This window comes from Cervus canadensis, chromosome 29 (genome assembly GCF_019320065.1).
Source record: "Cervus canadensis isolate Bull #8, Minnesota chromosome 29, ASM1932006v1, whole genome shotgun sequence".
NCBI lineage: Eukaryota > Metazoa > Chordata > Mammalia > Artiodactyla > Cervidae > Cervus > Cervus canadensis.
In genome coordinates, this window is record NC_057414.1 from 43871706 (window position 1) to 43897923 (window position 26218).

The following is a 26218-nucleotide window of genomic DNA, read 5'->3' on the forward strand; positions in this document are numbered from 1 at the left end:
CCGTCCCGGCCTCCCCTGCGCACAGCCCAGGCCCCGCCCCTCGGCGCCGCGCACGCCCCGTCCCGGCCTCCCCCGCGCGCCGAGCCTGGGAGGGGCGGGCAGACGCTGGGCCGGAATCGGGAAGCTAGGAACCTGTGGTTGTCCTGGCATCGGGTCCTGGAGGTGCCATGGAGCCCCGGGCAGTTGCGGATGCCGTGGAGACGGGGGAGGAGGACATAGTTATGGAGGCTTTGCGCGCGTACAACCGGGAGGTGAGCGGGAGTTGTAGATTTGGGACGTGCAGAGAGGAGGTGGGGCCGGGTGGGGCCCGCGCGCGTGGCCGGCAGGAGGGGCGGCGAGAGTGGTGAGCGTGGCAAGGGGCTGAGGGTGGAAGGGAGAGCGATCGGGAGGAGCATCGACTCATTGAGGAGTTGCTAGGGTGCTGGTGTGTGGGGCTGGGGCGCCATTTGTTCATAAAGGTGCCTTCGGCCTCAGGCCCCCATCCGCGGAACCTGGGTTCTGCCGCGGTGGGCCTGTGCCTTCTGAGCCTCTGGGTTTCTTTGCAGAACTCCCAGAGTTTCACGTTTGATGATGCGCAACAGGAGGATAGGAAGGTGGGTGCTCACTGAGGTAGAGGGGCATGATTGGGTGGCCCAGATAGAAGGACCTGGTGGAACGGCTCTTCTCCCTGCCCACAGAGACTGGCGAAGCTGCTTGTCTCAGTCCTGGAGCAGGGCCTGCCACCCTCCCGCCGCGTCATCTGGCTGCAGAGCATCCGCATCCTGTCTAGGGACCGCAGCTGCCTGGACTCCTTCACCAGTCGCCGGAGCCTGCAGGCTCTTGCCTGCTATGCTGGCATCTCCGCCTCCCAGGGGTCGGTCCCTGAGCCGCTGAACATGGATGTTGTACTCGAGTCCCTTAAGTGCCTGTGCAATCTCGTGTTAAGCAGCCCCGTGGCACAGGTGCTGGCAGCAGAGGCGGGGCTAGTGGTGAGGCTTGCAGAGCGCGTAGGACTGTACCGCCAGAGCAGCTTCCCGCACGACGTCCAGTTCTTTGACTTGCGTCTTCTCTTCTTGCTGACTGCACTCCGCACCGACGTGCGCCAGCAGCTGTTTCAGGAGCTGCAGGGAGTGCGCCTGCTGACCAGGGCGCTGGAGCTGACGTTGGGAATGACTGAGGGCGAGAGGCGCCCTGAGCTCCTGCCTCCCCAGGAGACTGAGCGAGCCATGGAGATCCTCAAAGTGCTCTTCAACATCACCTTCGACTCCATCAAGAGGGAGGTGGATGAGGTGAGGGCTGACCTCAACCTGTGGGCGGAGTTTAACAGCTTGGACATTTCCTGCACGTGCTTCTTTGCTGGGTTGGCTCAGACGGTAAAGCGTCTGCCTGCAATGCGGGAGATCTGGATTCGATCCCTGGGTTGGGAAGATCCTCTGGAGAAGGAAATGGCAACCCACTCCAGTACTCTTGCTAGGAAAATTCCATGGATGGAGGAGCCTGGTAGGCTCCAGCCCAGGGGTCGCAAAGAGTCGGACACGACTGAGCAACTTTTCTTTCCTTTCCTTTTTCCTTCAAGTTTCTGGATTAGGCATGCTTAGCCAGTCGAGAGAAGCAGGGAGCACCCATCTTGGAAGGGTCTCACAGAAGTTTTCTGAGTTGGAGAGCATAACTGGCTCTTGCAGCCTGGCTGGAGGGCTGTGTGGTGTGCAGGGGAGGCTATGAGATTCTTCACGGTGAGACTGAGTGTGGGGCTAAAGCATAGAGCAGCTGTGTCCCAAGGGGATCCATTGATATTCTTAACCAAGAGAGTTCTCTTGAGGTCTTGTGGGAGAGAACAAGCACCAGGATGTACAGTAGAGAAGCATTGTTAATGCATGTGGTCTTGCAGGGGCGTCCAGAAGGTAGAATCTCAGTTGGCAGCAGTGGGGGCCAGTGGGGCTCTCTCTCACAGGAACTCATGTCTGTTTGGTCAGGAAGACACTGCCCTATACCGGCACTTGGGGACCCTTCTGCGGCACTGTGTGATGGTTGCTGCTGCTGGAGACCGCACAGAGGAGTTCCACGGGTGAGGGGGGTGCCTGTCATGTGGGGTGGTGGGGAGGAATGGGGGTGGTCTGCTCACAGGTCTCTGTGGTGGTTCCCAGTCTTAGAGAGTCTTCATCCATCTGGGTGGGACCAGACAAAAGTGTGTTTCTGGGGAGCTCCAGCATTTAACGGTCTAAGATCGGAGCTGTGAGTCCAAGGCAGGAAGGTGCCAGGGGGCCTTGGGTAGGGGCAGCGGACACTGTGGTATTGATAGGGTAGTATGCTTCTTCACTTTCATTCTTGGTGGCCTATGCCTAGGCGGGTTCTCAGTTTTAGCTGTGTTGCCTCAACCTAGATATGTGATAGGCTGGGCATTTGCAGGAAGTAGTACCCTTAGCTCTAGTATCTGGTTCTGCTGTTTGGGCCCCCAGACACTGGTTCATGGCATTTATGGCCCCAGCAGGTGGCAGCAGGGGATTGTATTTACCAAGTACCCCTTTTATCTGTCCCCAGCCATGCAGTGAACCTCCTGGGGAACTTGCCTCTCAAATGTCTGGATGTTCTTCTCACCCTGGAGCCACACGAAGGTTCCTTGGAGTTCCTAGGAGTGAACATGGATGTGATTCGTGTCCTCCTCAGCTTCATGGAGAAGCGTCTTCATCAGGTGGGCGGGGGGACTACTGTGGCTCTGGCCCAGGTTTTCCAAGCTACTGTGGTCACTGTGTTTTTGCTGTCCACACTGGTGAGGGGAGATCAACTCCCCAGTGTGATTCAGGCAATGCCTCCAACTTCATGGTCAAGCCAGACCTTCCTCCCTGAGAAGTATGTGGAAAAAACTTTTCAGAATCTGGCAAAGTACTCGTTTTTTAGATCTCTTTGTGAATCCTCTTGAGGGGTCCTGAGAAGCCCCCCATCCCTACCCCCTTGAAGCGCCACCACACTCCCCATCCTTCCTTGTGACCCTAGACTCAGAGTGTCACTGTGCATGAGCAGCCCTCAGAGATGAGCATCAGCTGTGCCTTGGCTTCCCTCAAGAGGACCCACAGGACCTTAAGAGCCAGCGGCTCCCTGATTCCTGCAGCTGCACCACGGGACACTGACTGGCCAACACTCTAACCAGCTTCTCTGGGAGTTTGCAGGCATCGTGCAGGCTAGACTGTGACAGACTTAAGATTCAGCACTTTGTGAGCTGTCTTGTGTGCTGTTGGTGCTGATGATTTTAAACATACAGTTTTCTGCCCCCTCTCATTTAAAGGTGGGGAAAGTAGTTAAATGATTTGCCCCAACATACGAATGGCCTTCTGAGTTAGGGTCTGTGCCTGTTCTTTTTGAAGCTCATACAGACACCCACGGCTCACTCTTGGTCCCTCAGCTGGGGCCACTTCCCAAGTGCCTCCTGCCAGGATCATCTGGGGCAGGTGCCTGGCCCCCTGGCCTTGAGTAAGGGGGGGCCCAGTCCGTGACCAAGGCTCCTCTGCAGACACACAGGCTGAAGGAAAGCGTGGCCCCTGTGCTGAGCGTGCTGACGGAGTGTGCCCGCATGCACCGCCCCGCCAGGAAGTTCCTAAAGGCCCAGGTATGGGGCAGACGGGCTATGGCCGGGCCCTGGTTGGAGACCCTGGTCCTTCCAGGCCCAGGCTGAGAGACAGCTGCCCCCTCAGGTGCTGCCCCCACTGCGGGACGTGAGGACCCGGCCTGAGGTGGGGGAGCTGTTGCGGAACAAACTGGTTCGCCTCATGACGCACCTGGACACCGACGTGAAGAGGGTGGCGGCCGAGTTCCTGTTTGTGCTGTGCTCTGAGAGCGGTGAGTGGTGAGTGGGGGCCTGCCCCGCCCCGGTCACGTTTCCACACTGACTTCTGTCCTGCCCTTCAGTGCCCCGCTTCATCAAGTACACAGGCTATGGAAATGCCGCCGGCCTCCTGGCTGCTAGGGGCCTCATGGCAGGGGGCCGGCCTGAGGGCCAGTACTCGGAGGACGAGGACACAGACACGGACGAGTACAAGGAAGCCAAGGCCAGGTGTGTGCTGAGACTCTTACTCAACCCCCCACCCCTTTTACCACACCCATTTGAACCTGCAGGGTGGATGGGATAAGGGTGACAGATAGGTAAAACCTTACAGAATCAGGCCTCTGTTCTAAGGGACACGTATTCTGACACCACGGTGTTCCATTGAGAACACAGGCTGAAGGGATCTGACCACTGTGGGGGACCAGGCAGGCCAGGTAGCAGGAGCTGGTTACCTGCTGCTCCTGGAGGGAGTCCTTCTGCAGTTGCCTTGCCTTCCCTGCACCCAAGAGAGTGAATTTCTTGCCATTCCAGGCCCAGGCAGGAAGATGGGAACTTCACCCAACCCACGCAGCCCTCCCGTCCTGGAGTCACTAATGCATTCCCCACACCTCTCTTTCATGAAACAGCATAAACCCAGTGACTGGAAGGGTAGAGGAAAAGCCACCCAACCCCATGGAAGGCATGACAGAGGAGCAGAAGGAGCATGAGGCCATGAAGCTGGTGAACATGTTTGACAAGCTTTCCAGGTACATGGCATGGCAAGGAGGGCCCAGAGCTGGGACAGAGGAGGACAACCCATGCCCCGTCGTGCAAGCCAAGGAGGTGGGATCAGAGTGGGATTTAGGTTCTGGCAAGACTGGGTTACTAATGTTGGAAATCCTCTGTCTTGGAGAAAGTTCTCTAGCAAAAAGCTAGGGCTGAGGTAAGTATTATGTCCATTTTTCAACTGATGAAAACTGAGGCCCAGAGACAGTAAGAGACTGCTTAACATCTCAAAGTTTAGGTAGCAGTTAGGATTTAGGCCTGATTGAGACAGTTCCCATCCAGGTTTCCCCAGTAAACAGGAGCAGCTTGGTGGAGCAGCAGGTCACAGCGAGGGGTGAGCAGGACCCCTGCTCCACCTGCCAGGCCCCTTTCCCATCCCCTACCATGCCTTCTTCCCACAGGCACAGGGTCATCCAGCCCATGGGGATGAGTCCTCGGGGTCAGCTCACATCCCTGCAGGACGCCATGTGTGAGACCATGGAGGGGCAACTTTCCTCGGACCCTGACTCGGACCCTGACTGAGAATGGCCGCTCTTCTGCTCCCCTTCAGAACCGGTGCTGCTTCCAGAGGTGTCCTTGGGGCCAGGACGTGGGGAAGCTACGCCCCTCCCTCCAGCTTGGAGGTCCCTTTCTCTTTACTTCCAAAGTTCTATTCATGATTTGCCTTTGGTCCATTTTCTTCTCTGTAGGACTGTGAGGCTCTCGTCCTGCTAGAACTCTGGGAACCCAGTCTTTGTTTCTGTAAATGAAGTGGTTTCTTTTGTGTGTGCCTGAGGGCAGGGCTTGACTGAAGGCAGAACTGTACATGCATTTGGGAGGGTGGGGCTGAGCGTGGGAACAGGCAGACAGCACGGGCACAGCCGGCATGCTGGCCCGGAGCTGGTGCTGAGCAGGTGCCGCATTTCACAGGGCGAGAAACCTGTTGGAACTCATATGCTAATGCCAGAAACACACTTCTTATCTGCTGCTTTTGTCCCCACTGAGTGCAGAGTTGGTAGCCTCTTTTATTTTCGGTCCTGGCTCAGTGCCCAAGTTATCAGTGGCTCTGATAATCTCAATCCTTCCTGGTGGCTTTGATCATTAAATATATGAAGGAAAATGTCTCTCCTGAAACCGTAAATCTAGATTTCGGTTGTGCACCACAGAGCTTCATGAAAACATCTTTTTGAAATAGAGTTCCAGGCAAGAATGTGTGTGCACGCATGCGTGTGTGTGAATATATGTGCAGAATATCAAGTAAAGGCACGTTAAGTAGAAGTAGAATTATGTCTTTCTTAAAATCCAGCACTTTTCCTGGATGACCACTCATGTATTAGGCCACCAGGTCTCCTGAGCAGTTTGTCAGTGAAATCTGCTCCAGGGGGCTCTAGCCCAGGGATCCAATGCGGAGATAAGACTCCAAGAAGGAGGGAGCCCTGAGGGGCAGGAGCTGGGCCTGGGGGCAGCCCCAGACAGGGCCTATACCAAAGCAGGAAGATCACAGTAGGTTCTGCCCAAACAGCAGTGTGGCTGTTAACAAGGGAGCGGTGCCTTCTGTCTTAGAGGTTAATTCAAGCAGCATTAATGGAAGAAGGCCTGGTTTGGGGGGGTGGGGGGAGGCTGCTAGAATGGTCTGAAACAGATGAGTTTCTGGGGTTGATGTGAAAGGCATCAGGGACAAGGGTGTGTTGGGTGCTCTGAGGGCCTGTGGATGAATTCAGGGACAAATGTTCTCAGTCCTCCGTAGTAGAGGAGAAACACCCACACCCCCAAGTTTCCACATTCCTGTCCCTTTTAGGTGACAAAAATGAAGGGATGCCCAGTTCCTATATTAAAATTTATTTCATGCCAGAAAAGAAGAACAGACTAAAAATAAGCCTACTAAAGAGGCCAGGGTGCTAGAAGACTCTAGTGCATTACCTGGGACCCAGACCCACTCCTGGGAGGTGGCTTGGGCTGCTCACCCCAGGTGGACAGATGTTGATCCTGCCCTTCAGATGGACTCCAACTTGGGGTTCTAGGCAGTCTTGAGTTCAAGAGATTCACCGTCCGAAGAAAGCTTTTGACATTAAGAGCCTCAGCAGAGTGAAGAGTTAAACAGCAAAGTCAGCCCAGGCAGCGCCTTCACATCTCTGACGAGTGACCCTGACTGCACAGGGTTTACAACCCAGGAAGACACTCCAGGGGCAGCCTCAAGTTGCGTGTTGTGGTTCAGCCAAAATTTGTAAACATGCCCCAGCTGTTCTTCAGGCAGGTCTTCATCAGAAATGGGTAGTGACTCCCAAGTAACCTCTGGTGTGAGAGGCATCCCTCACAATCTGTCCCAGCCATCAAACTGGAACACAAAGAGGAAATCGGTTACTGAAAACACACTGGGCACATGTGAGGGCCTGGAATCAAACTTTCATAAAATGGAAGCTTTTCTGTCTGCAAATGCTATTCAACCAAGTTAAGACGATGCCAAGCAGGGCTGGGCAAAACTGGGCGGCTAAAAGGGCTTTGCTTAAGTAACCAATATAGACATACTGAGGCTCACGTGCTCAAGAACATTCACTATTTGGAAAAGTGATCCAACTTTCACTTCCATTCACCCCTTAGTGTTTACTCTTGGGCGGCAACTCTTTTAAAATAAACAAACCCCTAAAATCGTAACACACTACACAAATTTCTCTGGAACTAGAAAATGGCTAAGGTCAAATCCTGTAGGACTAATTCCAAAAGCCCATAGTGGCTACTTGACGTGATTATATGAAAGCAGGAAGTCAGTCCTTAGGTAAAGAAAGGCTCCTGTGTAAGCTGCCAAGTGGATATGACCAAGACCTCTACTCCTCTATGAGTGAGGCATCTGCTACTCTTACTCTGGAGATGCAAAGTGAAAGCATCGTGTTAGCTGGCCTTCCATTAGGTGATACAGCAATGTGACACACCTGATGGTCTTCATTTCCTCCAATGAGTTGAGAAATGACACCATCCTTTAGCTTATCCCTAAGAGCCAAACTCTGGATTGAAGGGCACTGATGTCTAACTCCATGAAAACAATATAACTGCAAGTTCTCATAGCCTTAAAAAGCCTCATATTCTCACTTTGGTCCAAATTGGTAAGAAAATAGCCTATAGCCAGAGGCTAGGGGTTTTGCCAGTGGAGATGAAAGGAAAGGGCTCACCCATGGTGCTAAATCCCTAAGGCAGGCACGCCAAAGGTAGGGAGGTTTCCCAAGATAAGAACATAAGCATTCTGGTGAAGTCCACTTTGGGCAGTGTTACACCTGGCTGTAATCATAAACAACCCTCTTGAGAGACAGACTTCAAACATTTAATGCTGCCCCCTATAGAAAATAACCCCTCTCATGAAGGCTATACATGCTAACTGATTCTTGTGGGAAACTTCACTTGTAGGAGGTTTGACATCTAGAGCAATGAAGGCTCTGGCTTTCTACCGCCAGTGGATAAGTCAGTGGCTCTCACACTCCTAAAAGCATCATCCCATACTGGTTCAGAGAACTTGAGAACCACATCTTAGCCTGAAGCTGTGTGGTGCTCCTTCAGTTTAGGGTACAAAGAGCTGAAGTGTGATTGTAGAACGACAGCCCCATGTGCCTGGACCCTCATCTGCCACTCAGAGCAGGCACAAGGTGGCAGTTTCTTCATGTCTAAATGGAGGGAATAAGAATCACAGCACCCCATTAATAAGCACACAGACGGCCCAGACAGTGCCTGGTGCAGAGTTAACAGCAGTATTATCTGTTACTGTTACAGTGTTAGCCAAACAGGGCTCTGCTCCAGGTCGACCAGACCCTGGAGCAGAAGAGACCTCTCCTGTGACTGTGCGGCAGGCCATACCTTTCCAGTTTCCCTCTGGATGAGGTCCTGGATGTCATCCGTCCAGCCAAGAAGCTCCACCAGCCTTTTCACACCATGGACCACATCCCCCAGCTGGACCACGTCCCTGCCCCGAGGATTCCTAGCCAAGGACCCCACCAAGTCCCGGTTGATGAGCAGTCGGGGAACCGAGCTCCGCACGGCATCGGACAAGCTGGCAAAAGGTTCCACCTGAAAAATTGCCCAAATGTGAGGAGCAGGGTGCTCACTTTCCCAGGCCCTCAGGACCTTGGTGCGACAGCCCTTGAAGCCCTGGAGGTGACCAAGGTGAGACCTTGGATATGGAGAAAACCCAGCACCCGCTTCAGTTCTGCGGTAGTGCTCCTGCTGCTTGGTCTCAAATACCCTGCGTCCCCCTCCCCCGAGCCTCCCTCTCATCCACGCCCCTTTCTCTTCTGCCTCTCCTGGCTCCTGCAGGTCTCCCTGCTGAAGTTCATCCACACCATCTCACCTGCTCTCCCCATCCACGCACTGTCTTCTCCCGGCTCACCAGTGACGTGACCGCTCATCTATCTGTTCCTGCTCCCTGAGGGCAAGTGCCCGATCCCTCAGAGGGACCACCACTGAGGGGTTCCCGATGCACCCGCTACAACAGGGCCTGGCAAACTGGGGGAAAACACACACAGCTCTGGGTCCCTGGCTGGTTGGAGGCCTGGGCACAGGTCTTTCTGGCCCGTCTGCCCCTGTGGTGCCTGAATCCAGTCAGGCATAGTGCCTTCAGGGTCTCATCAAAGCATTTAGAAGCTTCCCGAACGTCAGGTCTAGATGCATCTCCCAAGCACCTCAAACACGTGTGCAGAACTGAATTCAGCAACCAATCCAGACTCCTAAGCAAAGGCCCTGACCTCCCAAGGAGACAGAGACACCTCCCTCTTCAGTCCTCGAAGAAACGCCAGGCTCTTAAGTCCAGCCCTCCTCCCCTCTGCCATCTCTCACGGTCCCCAAGTCTGACTATGCTCAGCCTCCTGGATGTGTGCTCAATTCATCCTGTTCCCAGATCTCTCTGATCTCAAGGATGACCAGATACACCCCTGGTTTCACTGCTTCTACAGAAAATCGGTCTCTGTGATAAATGCGACCTTGGAAGCCTGCTCCTGCCCGACATCTCCTTCGCCCTCACATGTCGTGCCCACCCACACTCTAGACACCTTCCTTCCCCCCGTCCTCCCACGCAGACTGCTGCTGTCTCGGCCTGGAATGCCGCTGCTTCCTCACATGTTGAGTCCACTCATAGTCTAGAGGCAGGGGGGGTTCCCACCAGCCCTCACTTCCTCCGCCTTGTCTCACTGGTCGCCTCCCCACACATCTGTGAACCACTAGGCCTGCTGACACACCTCCAGGGAGGTCCCAAGGATGAGCAGCAGGTCTGCCATGGGGAAGTCAGCCAGATGCAGCAGGAACCTCTCGGGCAGCGGCTCCCCAAAGAACACGATGTCAGGCTTCGTGACGCCAGAGCAGACCGGGCAGCGGGGAACCCTGTCCACCATCACGTCGGCCTGGGGTGACACAGGGAGAAAGTGCTCCAAGGAAGCCATACGGCACACTTGAAAAGGCAAAACCAACTTCTTACTGAGAAAGTGTCAAACATTCCCAACAGCGGAGACAGTAGTACAGTGAAGCCCCTGTGTATAAGGAACCCAGCTTCAGCAGCTACTAACACTCTGCCAGCTTTATTTCGTATAGCCCGCAGAATCTGGGGAGATGGCAATATTTTTTTTTGAGGTTGCAGTATTTGAAAGGAGATCTTGGACACTACATGACATCTGACATACTGAACACTGTGCTCTGCACCAGGAGTGCTTCTCAGAGACTCAGGGGGTGAGGAAGCCCAGCTGACCCTCAAGCAACACAGGGGTCAGGCGCAGCAATCCTTTGCACAATTGAAAATCTGCACAAAATTCAGGCTAAGCCCTCTGTACACATGGTTCCTCCATATCTGTGGTTCTGCATCTGTGATTCAACCAGCTGTGGATCATATAGTCCCAGAATTCACAGTTATTTTCTTAAAAATCCATGTTATGAGTGGACCCACACAGTTCAAACCCATGTTCAAAGTCAACTGTACTAATTAGATAATCCTCAGCAGTACTCTGTAGGCATCTGGCTTACAATAGGTGTTACTGAATGAAAATGACAGTATAACTTTGTCCCTGATTTTAGCTGAAGCGATCCTGACGTGACCTTAGCCCTGAAGACATTCAGGTCAGCTTGAACTCACTGGCTGGAGTTATGACTCACAACACTACCCAGAGACCCCCTACTTGCAGGCCAAGGTGAAGCAGATGTGAGTCATCGTATCCTGCCACACTTGTTCATGCTTGGGCTGGACATCAGAAGAGGAAACTAAGGGAAAAAACACTTGCCTTCTAAGGTAAATCTTTACAGCTAATGCAAATTTGTTTTTGCAGGCTGAACCCAGTAAGGAGCAGCAGAAACAACAGACAAAAGAAATGGACTATTCAAAGACTTTAGATATTAGCAGATCCAGATAAAAACTGTATTATGCTTCAATTTTTTAAAGGACAGGTTTGAAATACTTGTTGGAGATAAAAAGCTATACAAAGTATTGCAGTGGATTTGGAAAGGAACCAGATAGGACTTGAATAAAAAGTAGAGTACTGCAAATTAAAGCTCAGTGGAGGGGCTTTATCCTCTGTGGAAGAACAGTGTGTCGACAAACTGGAAAGTAGATCAGGAGGAAGACTCAGAATGCAGCACCCAGGGGAACAAGACAGGATGCAGAGAAGAGTGGCCAAGGGTTCTGGGCAGAGCGTGAGCCAATATCAGAGGTGTTTAACCCAAGGTCCAAAGAAGAATTACAAGGTCCACATGGGTGGGGCAGTCACTGTCCAGAGGAATTACCATGACTGAAGGTTTGGGGTTTTCTTTAGCAAAAATGAAAAAGATATCAAACTACAGATTCAGAAAGCTCTACAAAAGTCCATAGGGTCACAAAGAGTCAGACACAACTGAGGGACTGAACCACAACAATATGGAGACAAAGCACAGTAAAGTGCAAAACTCTAAAGACAAAGAGAAGTTTTTAAACTATCAGAAAATGGCAAAAAAAAAAAAAAAGTGATTCTAAAGTTTATATAGAAAGCAAAAGACTCAGACTAGCCAATATGATATGGAAAAAGATGATCACTGAAAGAAAAATATGGTAAATCAGACTTCATTAAAACAAAAAACTTCTCCTCTGTGAAAGACAATGTCAAGAGGATGAGAGAAGTCACAGACTAGGAGAGAATACTTGCAAAAGACAAATCTGATAATACAAAGAATTCTTAAAGCTCAGCAATAAGAAAATAGGCAACTCAATTTAAAATTGGGCCCAAGACCTCACCAAAGAAGATACAGATGGCAAATGAGTATAAGAAACAAGTTCCACATTATATGTCACTAGGAAACTGCAAATTAAAACAATGAGATATCACTACCCACCTACAAGAACGGCCAAAATCAACACCAAGTGTTGTTGATGCAGAGCAACAGGAACTCACATTCACTGTGACTAGAAATGCAAAATGGGGCAGCTACTTTGGAAGACACAAACTGATCAGCATCACATTCCTTGGTATTTACCCAAAGGAGTTGAAAACATATCCACATAAAAACCTGCATATGGATGTTTGTAACAACTTTACTCATAATTACCAAAACCTGGAAGCAACCAAGGTGTCCTTTAGTAGGTGAATGGATAAACAAACTGTGTTACATCCAAACAATGGAATGTTACTCCGCCTCAAAAAAAAAAAAAAAAAAAAAAGCTATCAGGCCATGAAAAGACATGGAGGAACCTTAAATACATAATACTAAGTGAAAGAAGTCAATGAGAAAGGCTGCATACTATATTATTCCAACTCTATGATGCTCTGGAAAAGGCAAAATTCTGATTGCCAACCTAAATGAAATACTGACACAAGGACAGAGGAATGGATAAAGAAGATGTGGTACGTGCACACAGATGGAATATAACTCAGCCATTAAAAAACAAAGTAATGATATTTGCAGCAACACAGATGCACCTAGAGATATCACACTAAGTCAGACACAGACAAATATCATACAGTATCACTCATATATGGAATCTAATTTTTTATAAGATACAAATGAACTTACTTACAAAACAAAAAAAGATTCACAGATTTGAAAAACAAATTTATGGTTACCAAAGGGGAACTGTGGTAGGGAGGAATAAATCAGGAATTTAACATATACACACTACTAAATATAAAACATAAAACAGATAACCAACAAGGACCTACTATATAGCACAGGGAACTCAACTCAATAATCTGTAATAACCGATATGGGAAAAGAATCTGAAAAAGGATGTATGTGTATAACTGAATCACTCTGCTGTACACTTGAAACTAATGCAACAGTGTAAATCAACTATTGTTGTTTGTTGTTCAGTCACTAAGTTGTGTCCAACTCTTTGCAACCCCATGGACTACAGCACACCAGGCTTCCCTGTCCCTCGCTGTCTCCTGGAGTTTGCACAAACTCATGTTCATTGAGTTGGTGATGCCATCCAACCATCTCATCCTGGCACCCCCTTGTCCTCCTGCCCCCAATCTTTCCCAGCATCAGGGTCTTTTCCAATGAGTTGGCTCTTCATGCATCAGGTGGCCAAAGCAGTTGCAAGCGTCAGCGTCGGTACTTCCAATGACTATTTAGGGTTGATTTCCTTTAGGATTGACTGGTTTGACTATACTTCAATAAAATAATAATAATAAAGATCTGTGGTTGCTAAGGGTTTGGGGTCAGGGAGGGAATTAAGGTTGACTGATTACTGGATACAGGGTTTTCCTGTGGGGTGATGAAAATACTCTGGAATTAGATAGAGGTGGTGGTTGCACAATACAGTAAAAATACTAAATACCAATAAAGTGTACACTTTAAAATGGTTAATTTTATGTTATGTGAATTCACCTCAATTTAACAAATACAGGATTCTGTGCCATGTTATTATTTCAATTTCACCTTTATTTAAGATTTTCCACTCTACCTTACTCTACTTAAAAAAAAAAAAAGCCATTCTAAGATTAAAAAGATATGGTGTATATATATATATATATATATATATATACATGATAGTATATTACTCAGCCATTAAAAAGAATTAAATAATGCCATTTGCAGCAACATGGATGGACCTAGAGATTATAATACTAAGCAAAGTCAGACAGAGAAAAACAAATACCATATGATATCACTTGTATGTGGAATCTAAAATACGACACAGGGATGCCAGAAGTTACTTCCAAAACACGTGCTCACAGGAGCCCAAGGCTGCAGGCCTGGCGATCACACTTGGATGAACCACTGTCTAGAGGAGAGGAGACACGGTGTTTGCCTGCCTTTAGCCCAGGCCACTGTGTGAGGTCCTCCAGCATCCGTGTGGGAACTCTCCCCAGACTGTGTGTTACAAGTCCCTGGGCTTTGGCCTGCCAGTCCTCCTCCATCCAGGCCATCTCTGAGATGGCACTGAAGACCAAGCCCTGAGCCTCTGGAGTGGGAGCACTGACTCCAAGACCCTAGACTAACAGAGAACTAACCCTAGGGAGTTTCAAAGAGTGAGAACTCACACAAAGGAAACCACTTGAATATAAGACTTGGCATCACCCAACCACCAGTAGCAAGCACCCTATGCAGGACGCCTCATCTAAACAACAAACAAAACAAAAATACAAACCAAATCATCAGCAGACAGGATTACCACCTCACTCAGCCTTGCCCATCAGAGGAAAAACAAAAAAAAAACAAAAAGAAAAAAACTCAGCACATATCTCACCCTATACGAAGCTTATACAAACCACTGGACCAACCTTAGGAGGGCAGAAACCAAAAGGAAGAAAGAATTCAACATTGAAGCCTGAGAAAAAGAGACTTCAAACACGATAAGTTAAAAGAAAATAATGAAAAGTCAGAGAAATACTACACAGATGAAGGAACAAATTAGAAACACAGAAGTCCAAATAAATGAAGAGGAAATAGGCAAACTACCTGAAAAAGAATTCAGAATAATTATAGCAAAGATGATCAAAAACCTTGAAAACAAAATGGAGAAAATGCAAGAATCAATTAACAAAGACCTAGAAGAATTAGAGAATAAACATACAGGAACAAACAACACAATTACTGAAATTAAACATACTCTGGAAGGAATCAATAGCAGAATATCTGAGGCAGAAGAATGAATCAGTGAGCTGGAAGATAAAATGGTGGAAATAACTTCTGAAGAGCAGAATAAACTAAAAAGAATGAAAAGAACTGAGGATAGTCTTAGAGACCTCTGGGACAATATCAAATGCACCAACATTCAAATTATAGGGGTCCCAGAAGAAGAAGAGAAAAAGAAAGGATATGAGAAAATTTTTGAAGAGGTTATAGTTGAGAACTTCCCCAACATGGAAAAGGAAATAATCAATGAAGTCCAAGAGGCACAAAGAGTCCCATACAGGATAAACAAAAGGAGAAACACACCAAGACACATACTAATCAAACTCACAAAGACTAAACACAAAGAAAGAATATTAAAAGCAGCAAGGGAGAAGCAACAAGTAACATACAAGGGAAACCCCATACATTTAAGAGCTGATCTTTCAGCAGAAACTCTGCAGGCCAGAAGGGAATGGCAGGATATATTTAAAGTACTGAAAGGGAAAAATCAACAACCAAGATTACGGTACCCGGCGAGGCTCTCATTCAAAATTGATGGAGAAATAAAAAGCTTTTCAGACAAGCAAAAGTTAAGTGAATTCAGTACCACCAAACCAGCTTTACAACAAATGTTAAAAGGATTTATATAGTCAAGAAATATAAGAGAAGAAAAAAGATCTACAAAATCAACCCCAAACAATTAAGAAAATGGCAATAGGAACATATATATAAATGAAAATGGATTAAATGCTCCAACCAAAAGACACAGACTGGCTGAATGGGTACAAAAACATGACCCATACATATGCTGTCTACAAGAAACCCACTTCAGACCTAAAGACACATACAGACTGAAAGTGAGAGGATGGAAAAATATATTCCATGCAAATGAGAAGCAAAAGAAAGCTGGAGTAGCAATCCTCCTATTAGACAAAACAGGCCATAAAATAATATTACAAGAGATAAGGAAAGACACTACATAATGATCAAGGGATCAATCCAAGAGGGAGACATAACAATTGTAAATATCTATGCACCCAACATAGGAGCACCTCAATACGTAAGACAAACACTAACAGACATAAAAGCAGAAACTGACAGTAACAGAATAATAGTAGGAGACTTTAACACCCCACTCACACCAGTGGACAGATCATCACAACAGAAAATTAATAAGGAAACACAGGTCTTAAAGGATACATTAGATGAGATGGATCTCATTGATATCTTCAAAACACTCCATCCAAATGCAGAAGAATATACCTTCTTCTCAAATGCACATGGAACATTCCCCAGGACAGACCATATCTTGGGTCACAAATCAAACCTCAGTAAATTTAAGAAAATTGAAATCATATCAAGCATCTTCTCCGACCACAATGCTATGAGACTAGATATCAATTACAAGAAAAAAACTGTAAGAAACACAAACACATGGAGATTAAACAACACGTCTCTAAATAACCAACAGGTTACTGAAGAAATCAAAATGGAAATAAAAAAATTTCTGGAAACAAATGACAATGAAAACACGACAACTCAAAACCTATGGGATGCAACAAAAGCAGTTCTAAGAGGAAAGTTTATAGCAATACAATCCTACCTCTAAGAAACAAGAAAAACATTGAATAGACAACCTAACTTTACACCGAAAACAACGGGAAAAAGAAGAACAACAAAAAAAATTAGTACAAGGAAATAAATCATATAAATGAAAAAGAAATGAAAGAAAAAATAGTAAAGATTAATAAAACTAAAAGCTGGCTCTTTGAGAAGATAAACAAAATTGACAAACCGTTAGCCAGACTCAGTATGCCAGAAGATTTGGAAAATTCAGCAGTGGCCACAGGACTGGAAAAGATAAGTTTTCATTCCAATCCCAAAGAAATGCTTTGCCAAAGAATGCTCAAATTATCATACAATTGCGCTCATTTCACATGCCAGCAAAGTAATGCTCAAAATCCTTCAAGTTAGGCTGCAATAACATGTGAACCGAGAAATTCCAGATGTATAAGCTGGATTTAGAAAAGGCAAAGGAACCAGAGATCAAACTGCCAACATCTGTTGGATCACAGAGAAATCAAGGTAATTCCAGAAAAACATCTACTTCTGTTTAATTGACCACACTAAAGCCTGACTGTGTGGATCACAACAAACTGGAAAATTCTTAAAGAGATGAGGATATCAGACCACCTTACTTGCCTCCTGAGGAACCTGTATGCATGTCAAGAAGCAACAGTTTGAACCATACATGGAACAATGGACTGGTTCAAAATTGGGAAAGGAGTACATCAAGGCTGTGTATTGTGAAAAAGCTGGCTTAAACTCAACATTCAGAAAACTAAGATCATAGCATCTAGTCCCATTACTTCAGGGCAAATAGATGGGGAACAAAATGGAACAGTGACAAACTTTATTTTCTTGAGCTCAAACATCACTGTGGATGGTGACTGCAGCCATGAAATTAAAAGACACTTGCTCCTTGGAAGAAAAGCTATGAAAAACCTAAACAGCATATTAAAAAGCAGAGACATCACTTTGCCAACAGAAGTCCATATAGTCAAAGCTATGGTTTTTCCAGTAGTCATGTACAGATGAGAGTTGGACCATATAAAGAAGGCTGAGTTCTGAGGAACAGATGCTTTCAAACTGTGCTGCTAGAGAAGACTCTTGAGCGTCCCTTGGACAGCAAGGAGATAAACCAGTCAATCCTAAAGGAACTCAACCCTGAATACTCATTGGAAGGACTGATGCTAAGCTGAAACTCTAATACTTTGGCCACCTGATTTGAAGAACTGATTCACTGGAAAAGACCCTGAGGCTGGGAAAGATTGATGGCAGGAGAAGGGGCAACAGAGGATGAGATGGTTGGATGGCATCACCGACTCAAGGGACACGAGTTTGAGCAAACTCTGGGAGATAGTGAAGGACAGGGAATCCTGGCATGCTGCAGTCCACCGTTTCACAGAGTCAGACACGACATAGCAAATGAACAAGAGCAATGCTCTATAGTTACCTAAAAACAGTAAGCAGAGCTATAGTTACTGACACAAGATATCTATGAAATTTTGCTCAGGGACAAAGCAATGTGAATATTAGTTATCCCATTAATGAAAAAAACTAATTGTGTGTGGTGTAGGTGTCAGGGAATGTTTGACGGGAGGATTCCTACATGCTATCTCTCATGAGTCCTTTGTCCCTCTTCAAGCGGAACAGCACGCTGCTCCCAGGGACTGACGTCATTGTGTGAGGCAAGCATCAGTCTCCTTTAGTAAACATTCTCCTTAGGACAAAACAGCTTAATCTCCTTCCCCTTTCTTGAGATATGGATTGTCTCCTGACCTTGTGGTAACAGTTGCTGTACATTTGGTTTTCTGATCTCTATCATTCCCGAAAGAAGTTTCTTGTACTGCAGCCTATATATACTCATAGAAAAATCATTAAAGCACCTTCGCTCCATCAGAGCTTAGGTCCCCGGGTCTTTTTGTCTCTCTCTCTCTCTCTTTCTCTCTCTCTCTTTCTCTCTTTCACTTTCTTATCGTCGACTCCGCACCACAAGGTTCCGGTCCATTAAAGGACCCCAACAAATGGCGCCCGAACAGGGACACTGGTATACGCGGCATATCGGGCGGAGTGACTCAGGGACCCATTGAGGTCGGTAAGTACTAAGGCAAGGGTTAAACGGCTGGCCAGCCCCATTATTTTTCTACTTTACTTCACCATTTGTTTAAATTTCAGGGACTTCTGGCTTCACGGCAATGAATAGAGGCTTGCCTTTAAACAGTAGTTGAACATAATCCTTAGTTTCCTGATAAATGCAGTTTTGATTTAGAAATTTGGCTCCAGGTCAAAGAAAATGTTAAATGAGCAGCCAAACAAGGAAAAAATATTCCAATTGATCTCTAGCCCCTATGGGCTCTTATTAAAGCTGTAATTCTGCCATTTCAAGGTACATTCTAGCCCTTCCAATATTCAGCGACAGAACACTTATTACATAAATATAAATTAAATGATTAAACTTTACAAAAGGCCCAATTAAAACAATACAAAATATCTCAAAATTTTCTTATTAGCCTTGCCCCGGCTGCTCCAAATGCTTCTTCTCTGCCAACAGTCGCAACTCCAAGTCTCTCATTTGTTGGAACCTAATGAAAAGTTATGCTAATTTTTAAACTAGATTAGAAGCTGCTATTTCCCATGCTGTAATCGGAGAAGAAACCAAAAAACAGCTAGAGAAATTACTTGCTTATGAGAATGCAAATCAGAAATGTCAAAGAGCTATAGCTGCAATTTGTGAGACCAAAATTATTACTGATTATTTGAAAGCTTGTTGCAATCTAGGATCAGAAACTCAAAAGATGCAAATGCTGGTTGAGGCAATGGCTGCTACCTTTAGAAAAGGAAATGAAGGATGCTTTAATTGTGGAGATGAAAATCATTTAAAAAGGGACTGCCCTAAGAAGGCTAATAAAATACCAAAAAATTTGCCCTCGCTGCCATAGAAGAATGCACTGGGCCAAAAGTTGTAAATTTAAATTTGATATTGATGGAAAACCTATTCCAGGGAACTCCAAACAGGAGCAAATTCTATCTTTTCCCTCAAGCCCTCAACATCCAGCAGTACTGCCGTCGATATACCAGCCCTAAATGATTTTTTCCTTTACCCTCAAGCAGTCCCTACTAGAGTGCCTACCAGACTTTTTGGACCCCTGCCCCCACAAACTTTTGGTCTTTTGCTTGGCCGATCTAGTCTGACTTCTAAAGGAATTGCTGTTCACCCTGGAATAATTGATTCAGATTATAAAGGAGAGATTCAAATTCTGATGTCATCTCAGATTCTATGGCAATTCAAAAAGGGGGACAAAATTGCTCAATTACTTCTTTTACCTTACATTTCTATTAATTCCTCTAATAATGTACGGACAGATGGGTTTGAAAGTACAGATCAAAAACAATCTTTGTGGACATCATTAGTATCTGAGTATGCCCGACCAAATATAAATATCAAAATTAATGGTAAAAGATTTTCTGGTCTCCTTGACACTGGATCTGATATCACTATTATTTCCAAACATTTATGGCCCAAATCCTGGCCTGTACAAAAGGTCTCTTGCCAAATTGCAAGAATTTCTCAAACTAAAGTACAAGAAGTTTATCAAAGTGTTCAAATATACTCATGTGAGGGACCAGAAGGCTAACCTTCAACATTAAAACCTTATGTGATAAATGTACCCTTTAATCTAATAGGAAGGAACTTACTTATACAATGGCAAACTCAGATATACATTCCACATTTTTCCTAGGGGCCACTGCTCATTTAACAAACAAAACAATTATTAAAATAACTTAAAAAAATTATGAGCCTATTTAGACAAAGCAATGGCCCCTTACGAAAGAAAAATTACAAGCTACTAAAAAACTTATAAACACACAATTAAAATTGAAACATATTGAAAAATCTTGCTCTTTTTGGAACTCTATTTTTGTTATAAAAAGGAAACATAACAAATGGTGTCTCTTAACAGAGTTTAGAAAAGTTAATTCTTTTATGAAACCTATGGGTACATTGCAACCAGAGATCCCATCACCTATTACTATTCCTCAAAATTGGCACATTATTATTACTGATTCACAAGATTGCCTTTTAAATATACCTTTACACCCTTTAGACCGGCAGAGATTCACTTTCTCTCTCCCTTATCCTAATCCTATTGGGCCTCATAAAAGATCTCAACAGACTATGTTACCTCAAGGTATGCTTAAAAGTCCTGCTACTGCTGCTGCTGAGTCACTTCGGTCGTGTCCTACTCCATGCGACCCCATGGATGTCAGCCCGCCAGGCTCCCCCGTCCCTAGGATTCTCCAGACAAGAGTACTAAAATAGGGTGCCATCGCTGTCTCCATAACAGTCCTAGTGTTTGTCAGAATTTTGTAGACAAGGCTTTACTTCCTATGTGACAGCAATTCCCTCATGCATATATCATTAATAATATACTACAGCTACAAAAAAGAGAAATGATATTTTTGACACTGAATGGCTATGATATTCTTTAGACTCCGGAGAAACCTGATGAAAATAAAATCTTTATTGAAATTGCAAAACCGGTTCTTCTTGCACGTGCAGTTAAGAAAAGGTTAACTTGTTAAAATATTTTTTTTTTTGAGCTCCAGTTCTGCCTGGGAAACAAAAATAGGCCTAAGAAAAAACCTTAAGTTAACTCTTATCATGTCCTTGGGATACACAGCCCACTCTATCTAGGACTCCAGCCATTAACAAATTGGTGGGGCTCAAAATAAATAAAACAAAAGGATATTTTAAATTTCAAGCAGAGAACTATGCCTATGTATCTAAAATTATCTATGTCTCAATGTATGTCTTTGTTTTTGGATAGTGTGGAATTAATGAGCTCTATTTGGATTCAGCTTTACATGAACTGAAGGGTGTTCAATGTTGGGTATGATGTTTATTTAAATGTTAATGTGATTTAAATATAACTATTTGTTAATCTAGTTTGGACATGTCTTGAGTCATCAACATTATATAATACTTTTATTATGCCTTGGTTTAAGGTAAACTAAGTTTGTCAACAAAAAGGTAACTCTTTATATATATATATATATATATATATATATATATATATACAAATATATAGATGAGATAAAAACTTTTAGATAAGCTCTTAGAAATAATTGTATTTTTGATAGAATGATCTATTATCTATAATCTGGAGCCGTCTCTTGGGATTGGAGTAACTTAGGTTTCTAGAGTTGTGCTGAACTAAGTAGTAGAAGTTTGTTGAATGGCTGGGTCATTTCCAAATGAAGTAGGATTTTGAAGCGTTAATTGCTGAACATTGGCTTACTCTTAAAAGGGGTTTTTCTTGCAGAAGAGCTGAAGAGATTTTGCGCTGTTAATGAATATAAATATATATTTATATATGAATGGATATATATATAATATAATATGATTTGAGAAATATGTTCAACGGTCTATAAAATGCTAACATACAAGACATTTCATGGTTGCTATAGAAAAGTAAAATATATGCTTTTAATAGAAAGATATAAGAAATGGCAAATAAAATGATGAATACAAAAATATTTTTCTAATTGTTGAAACATTATAACATTATAAACATTATAAAATAAAGTGGTATTTACATAAGCTTTACTAGACTAGTTTTTCATTGTCGTTCTAGCTACAGCAAATGTTCTTTTTCCAAATTAAACCAAATTAAAAACAAGAGAAAAATTCTGAGAAAACAATATTTAACAAAATTAACTTTGGTCAACAGATACATTCAGACTACAAATATATTAAAAAATACAGCTGAAATGCTTGGGTGGATCACAATGAAAACCACAAAGTATGGTATGTTTATTTGAAATAAACATTACATTTGTTTATTATGCTATCATACTTTGTTTTGGCCTTTTAACTTTTAAAGATATTTAGTGCTAAAATTTTAAAAAGGCTTATAACAAATGAAGGAAAATTTTATGGCAAACTGATGTAACTCATTGTCCTGAACTTTCTTCCTCTTCCTTCTTACATGTCTCGATCAATACAAATTCTTCTTTTCTAGGGGCAACACCTCTCTAAGGTAAGACTACACAACATGTTATAACCCACCTATCAACTTACTTCACGATAATGAGAACACCTAATTCTATAAAAACAGACAATGACTCTGCCTATATTTCTAAGCAGTTCAAACAATTTTTACATTCATTCTCTATTAAACAGATTGCAGACATTCCTTATAGTCCACAAACACAAGACATGATTGGACAAACACATTACACACTGTAGCTGCAAATAAAAAATTAAATAAGAGAAAATACACAGGAACACTTTTGTCTTCCTTGTCCAGAGCAAACTTTACTAGATTCTGGTGTAGTGTAGTCTTTAAGCCTATAACTATTGTTGGTGTGACTTTATTTCTGTTCCCAATCTGTAAGATTCTTAAAGCAGGGCAAAAACGGCATAAAAAAAAAAAAAAAAAAGACACCATTTCCCGAATGGATTATTTGTTCCTAAGAATATCAGAAATGTGGAATGTTTGCCTTCTTTTCAGGTCTGTCTTGGAAGTGTAATCATCCTCTTTAACACACTAAACAGTGAGATTCAACATTTGCTAAGCTGCATTTCTTTTTCAAGGACAAGGTCAAATATATTTGGATGTGAGCAACATTTCATTTGTCAAGCTGTTCTGCATCACCTTTTCAATAATTTCACTTAGGAAAAAATATTTGAATGGTTACTCCTAATCCTTTGCCCCAAATAACACAAACCACAGCCAAATACCAGTCCCAAACAGATTTCTGAATGATTTTTTTTTCTCTTTTAGACTGAAATATTTCCTAAGAATGTTTTCATCATTATCGCTTTCCTCTCTTTTTATAACTATTGTTAATATAGCCTTATTTGTTTTAAAGTTTTTAAACTTACCACAAAGAGATGTTTTGACAAAAGCAAAAAACAAACAAACAAAAAAAGAAGTTTTTAAACATTATAGGACACCTCCTTTCCTTTGCCCATTTGATATCAAGACGGGTTAACTAATCAACAGAAATCTAAGAAACTAATCTTACAGGGAAAGGATATGCTTCTATTTCTCCAGATAGATCCAAAGAGCTCACATGACTTCCTCTTCAGAAGATTCAACCTAAGGGGGCCCCCAGCATTCAGACTAGAGATGAAACAGCAAAAAACCCAGGAAGAAAGAATTCCAATATAAGCCATGGCGACATTAAAAATTTCCAAAAAACGCCGCACTCGACGTCATCGACCTTATGATCTCCCTACTTGGGGACAGATAAAAACCCTTACTAATTAAACTGAAAACCTGATTTATCAACAGGGAATGCCTCAGAATCCTAAAAATATTTTTCTTCGCTATGCTTGCTTTGCTTGCTTTTGCTTCCCCCGCTCAGGCTGACCTGATTGATCACACTTACTGGGCTTATATACCTAACCCCCCTTTTTTATTGTAGGTTGTAAAATGGACAGATATAGAACCAATCACATCCACTAATGAGTCAACACATATGCCCCCTCCTTGGAACTGGAGGGGCCCTCTCATCCTGAAGAAAAAGAAAAACTAATTAATATCGTTCTAGGTTATGAAGTCCTTCCTTTATGTATGGGCCCCAGAATTATGTATAAACGTTAGTCGACAAACTTGGGCTTTCGTCCTGCCTCCAGAAAAGGATTTTCGGACACTACTTGGATTATTTACTGCCCTTTCTTTGTCAGTAAACCATGTTTATACTACTGAAACTTTAGGGAAAGAATTAGGGAAAGAACAAAGAACAGCATGCCAAGGGTTTACTAATAAGAACTTTAAATATATTCCTGATCATTGGGACAAATGTCAGGCCAAACCAGGAAAATTAATGTTTATAGCTAATCATACAATTGTCAATTGGGGAACCCATAGTATGTGGTTATTGAACTGCTCAGATGATATTAACAATACTACGTATGATTATATTACTCAAGTAACATGGAAGGTTACTAATACTACAATGGAACATTACCATGACAGAGGACTTCTTGGCTAGCTTGATGATGGAATGGCCCCCACCTCGTCCTCGAATCATCTTTGATAAACAGATTGGGCCTAAACAATGGGACATCTGGAAACTTGCTGTAAACACCGAAGAACTTAGGACTTGGACCAGACATTCCACAGGGACCAATCATAGCTATAACAATTATTTCTTTCGCTATAATCAATCATATTTTATACAAGCCTGTGTTCCATTTCCTTTTGTTACAGCTATAGGAAACTTACAATTCAATAAGACTATACGTTCTGTAACTTGCATAAATTGCAGATTATGTACTTGTCTTAACTCCTCTATTTCCTTAAGATATGATTCTCTTTTAATTCTTCGATCTCGACGTAGTCTATGGTTACCAATAAATCTCCAACGGCCCTGGGAAGAAGGTCCCATGGCTGGACTTGCTTCCTGGTTGCTTACTAAATTGCTCTAGCGATGTAAACGATTCATTGGATGGCTGATTTTTGGCATTATAAGATTAATAACTATTTGCACCATTGCTGTCATGACTAGCGTTACTTTACAAACCTCAATTCAAACACATAATTTTATCCAAAATTGGACTAAAGATGCCCATACTATATGGCCCACTCAGACTCAGATAGATGAGGAAATTCAAGAAGAAATACAGGAACTGAAAACAGCCATCGAATGGGTTGGAGATCAATTAACAGATGTACAAAAACAGGTGATGCTAAAATGTGACTAGAATTCTACTCAATTTTGTGTTACTCCTGTTCATTTTAATAATAGTGCCTACAACTGGGAACAAATCAAGTATCATTTACAAAACATACATGATAATGCCTCTCTGAATGTACAGTTATTACAAAAAGAAATATTTGAAACCTTTTCTAATAATCTGCCCTCTTCCACTGATATGGAAACTTTAGCTAAACAATTAGCTGATCAATTATCTGGGCTAGACCCACGTGGATGGTTTCAAAGTCTTACTCATAGCACTGGATCTGGAACCATAATTTTGGTGATTGTCTTAACAATTATATTTGTTGTCTACCGTTGCCTTCATGCAAAGATTGTCAAAACTAAACAAACTCTGATGGTCAGAACTCTTCTTACAAATATTATAAATAAATAAGGGGGAATTGTCAGGGAATGTTTGACGGGAGGATTCCTACATGCTATCTCTCATGAGTCCTTTGTCCCTCTTCAGGCGGAACAGCACGCTGCTCCCAGGGACTGAGGTCATTGTGTGAGGCAAGCATCAGTCTCCTTTAGTAAACATTCTCCTTAGGACAAAACAGCTTAATCTCCTTCCCCTTTCTTGAGATATGGATTGTCTCCTGACCTTGTGGTAACAGTTGCTGTACATTTGGTTTTCTGATCTCTATCATTCCCGAAAGAAGTTTCTTGTACTGCAGCCTATATATACTCATAGAAAAATCATTAAAGCACCTTTGCTCCATCAGAGCTTAGGTCCCCGGGTCTTTTTGTCTCTCTCTCTCTCTCTTTCTCTCTCTCTCTTTCTCTCTTTCACTTTCTTATCGTCGACTCCGCACCACAAGGTTCCGGTCCATTAAAGGACCCCAACAGTAGGTACATAGAAATGTGCATGTATGTTTATATATACATACACATATCAAATGGGCTATAGGAACTGGCAGAAGGCAGATTCATTTTTCCCTACATATTTTGTATTTCCTTAATTTTTTTTAATCTGCAAATATCCTATGGCCCAATAAGTTTATATTTATAGATACTGGGAGTTAGGACTTGCACATTTAAAAAAACTGAAGTACAGCTGATTTACAATATTGTGTTAGTTTCATGCGTATAGCAAAGTGATTCGGCTATACATATATATGTGTATATATTCTTTTTTTATTCTTTTCCCTTATAGGTTATTAAAGATACTGAATATAGTTCCCTGTGCTGTACAGTAGATCCTTGTTGTCTGTACTGCCTTAATTTTGACAAGCAAATATTAATTTTTTATCTTAAAATTAAAGAAAATCATTTTCATAGTATTACTGTTCTGTTGTCCTTCCAACACAATGCTTATACAATACCACTTCTTCGGATTACTCCCAGTGAGAAGTG

The 26218-nt window shown here is 43.7% G+C and overlaps 2 protein-coding genes across 3 annotated transcripts in view; one reads left to right on the forward strand and one right to left on the reverse strand.

The window, feature by feature from the left end:
• Nucleotides 1-36: 36 nt before the first annotated feature.
• Nucleotides 37-5818, forward strand: RIC8A (RIC8 guanine nucleotide exchange factor A). Its single transcript, XM_043451147.1, has 10 exons — nucleotides 37-251; nucleotides 546-593; nucleotides 678-1268; nucleotides 1953-2044; nucleotides 2518-2668; nucleotides 3485-3580; nucleotides 3666-3810; nucleotides 3880-4024; nucleotides 4423-4542; nucleotides 4963-5818. Exons 1-10 carry the CDS (start codon nucleotides 168-170, stop codon nucleotides 5081-5083), a joined length of 1593 nt encoding a protein of 530 aa, XP_043307082.1. The 5' UTR covers nucleotides 37-167; the 3' UTR covers nucleotides 5084-5818.
• Nucleotides 5819-6366: 548 nt separating this feature from the next.
• Nucleotides 6367-26218, reverse strand: part of SIRT3 (sirtuin 3) — a 33334-nt gene continuing 13482 nt past the window's right edge. For both annotated transcript variants that reach the window (XM_043451151.1, XM_043451152.1), the window contains exons 5-7: nucleotides 9754-9915; nucleotides 8381-8590; nucleotides 6367-6875 (exon numbers count right to left, since the gene is read on the reverse strand). In XM_043451151.1, the coding sequence (XP_043307086.1) occupies nucleotides 6852-6875; nucleotides 8381-8590; nucleotides 9754-9915 (396 nt within the window). In that variant the 3' untranslated portion in view covers nucleotides 6367-6851. The remainder of the gene's footprint in view (nucleotides 6876-8380; nucleotides 8591-9753; nucleotides 9916-26218) is intronic.

Bases quoted from the DNA above. Each gene is read 5' to 3' on its own strand.
- RIC8A (XM_043451147.1), top strand. From the start codon at position 168: ATGGAGCCCCGGGCAGTTGCGGATGCCGTGGAGACGGGGGAGGAGGAC. The intron at 1,269-1,952 runs GTGAGGGCTGAC...CTGTTTGGTCAG, and splicing joins TCAAGAGGGAGGTGGATGAG to GAAGACACTGCCCTATACCG. The intron at 3,811-3,879 runs GTGAGTGGTGAG...CCTGCCCTTCAG, and splicing joins TGTGCTGTGCTCTGAGAGCG to TGCCCCGCTTCATCAAGTAC.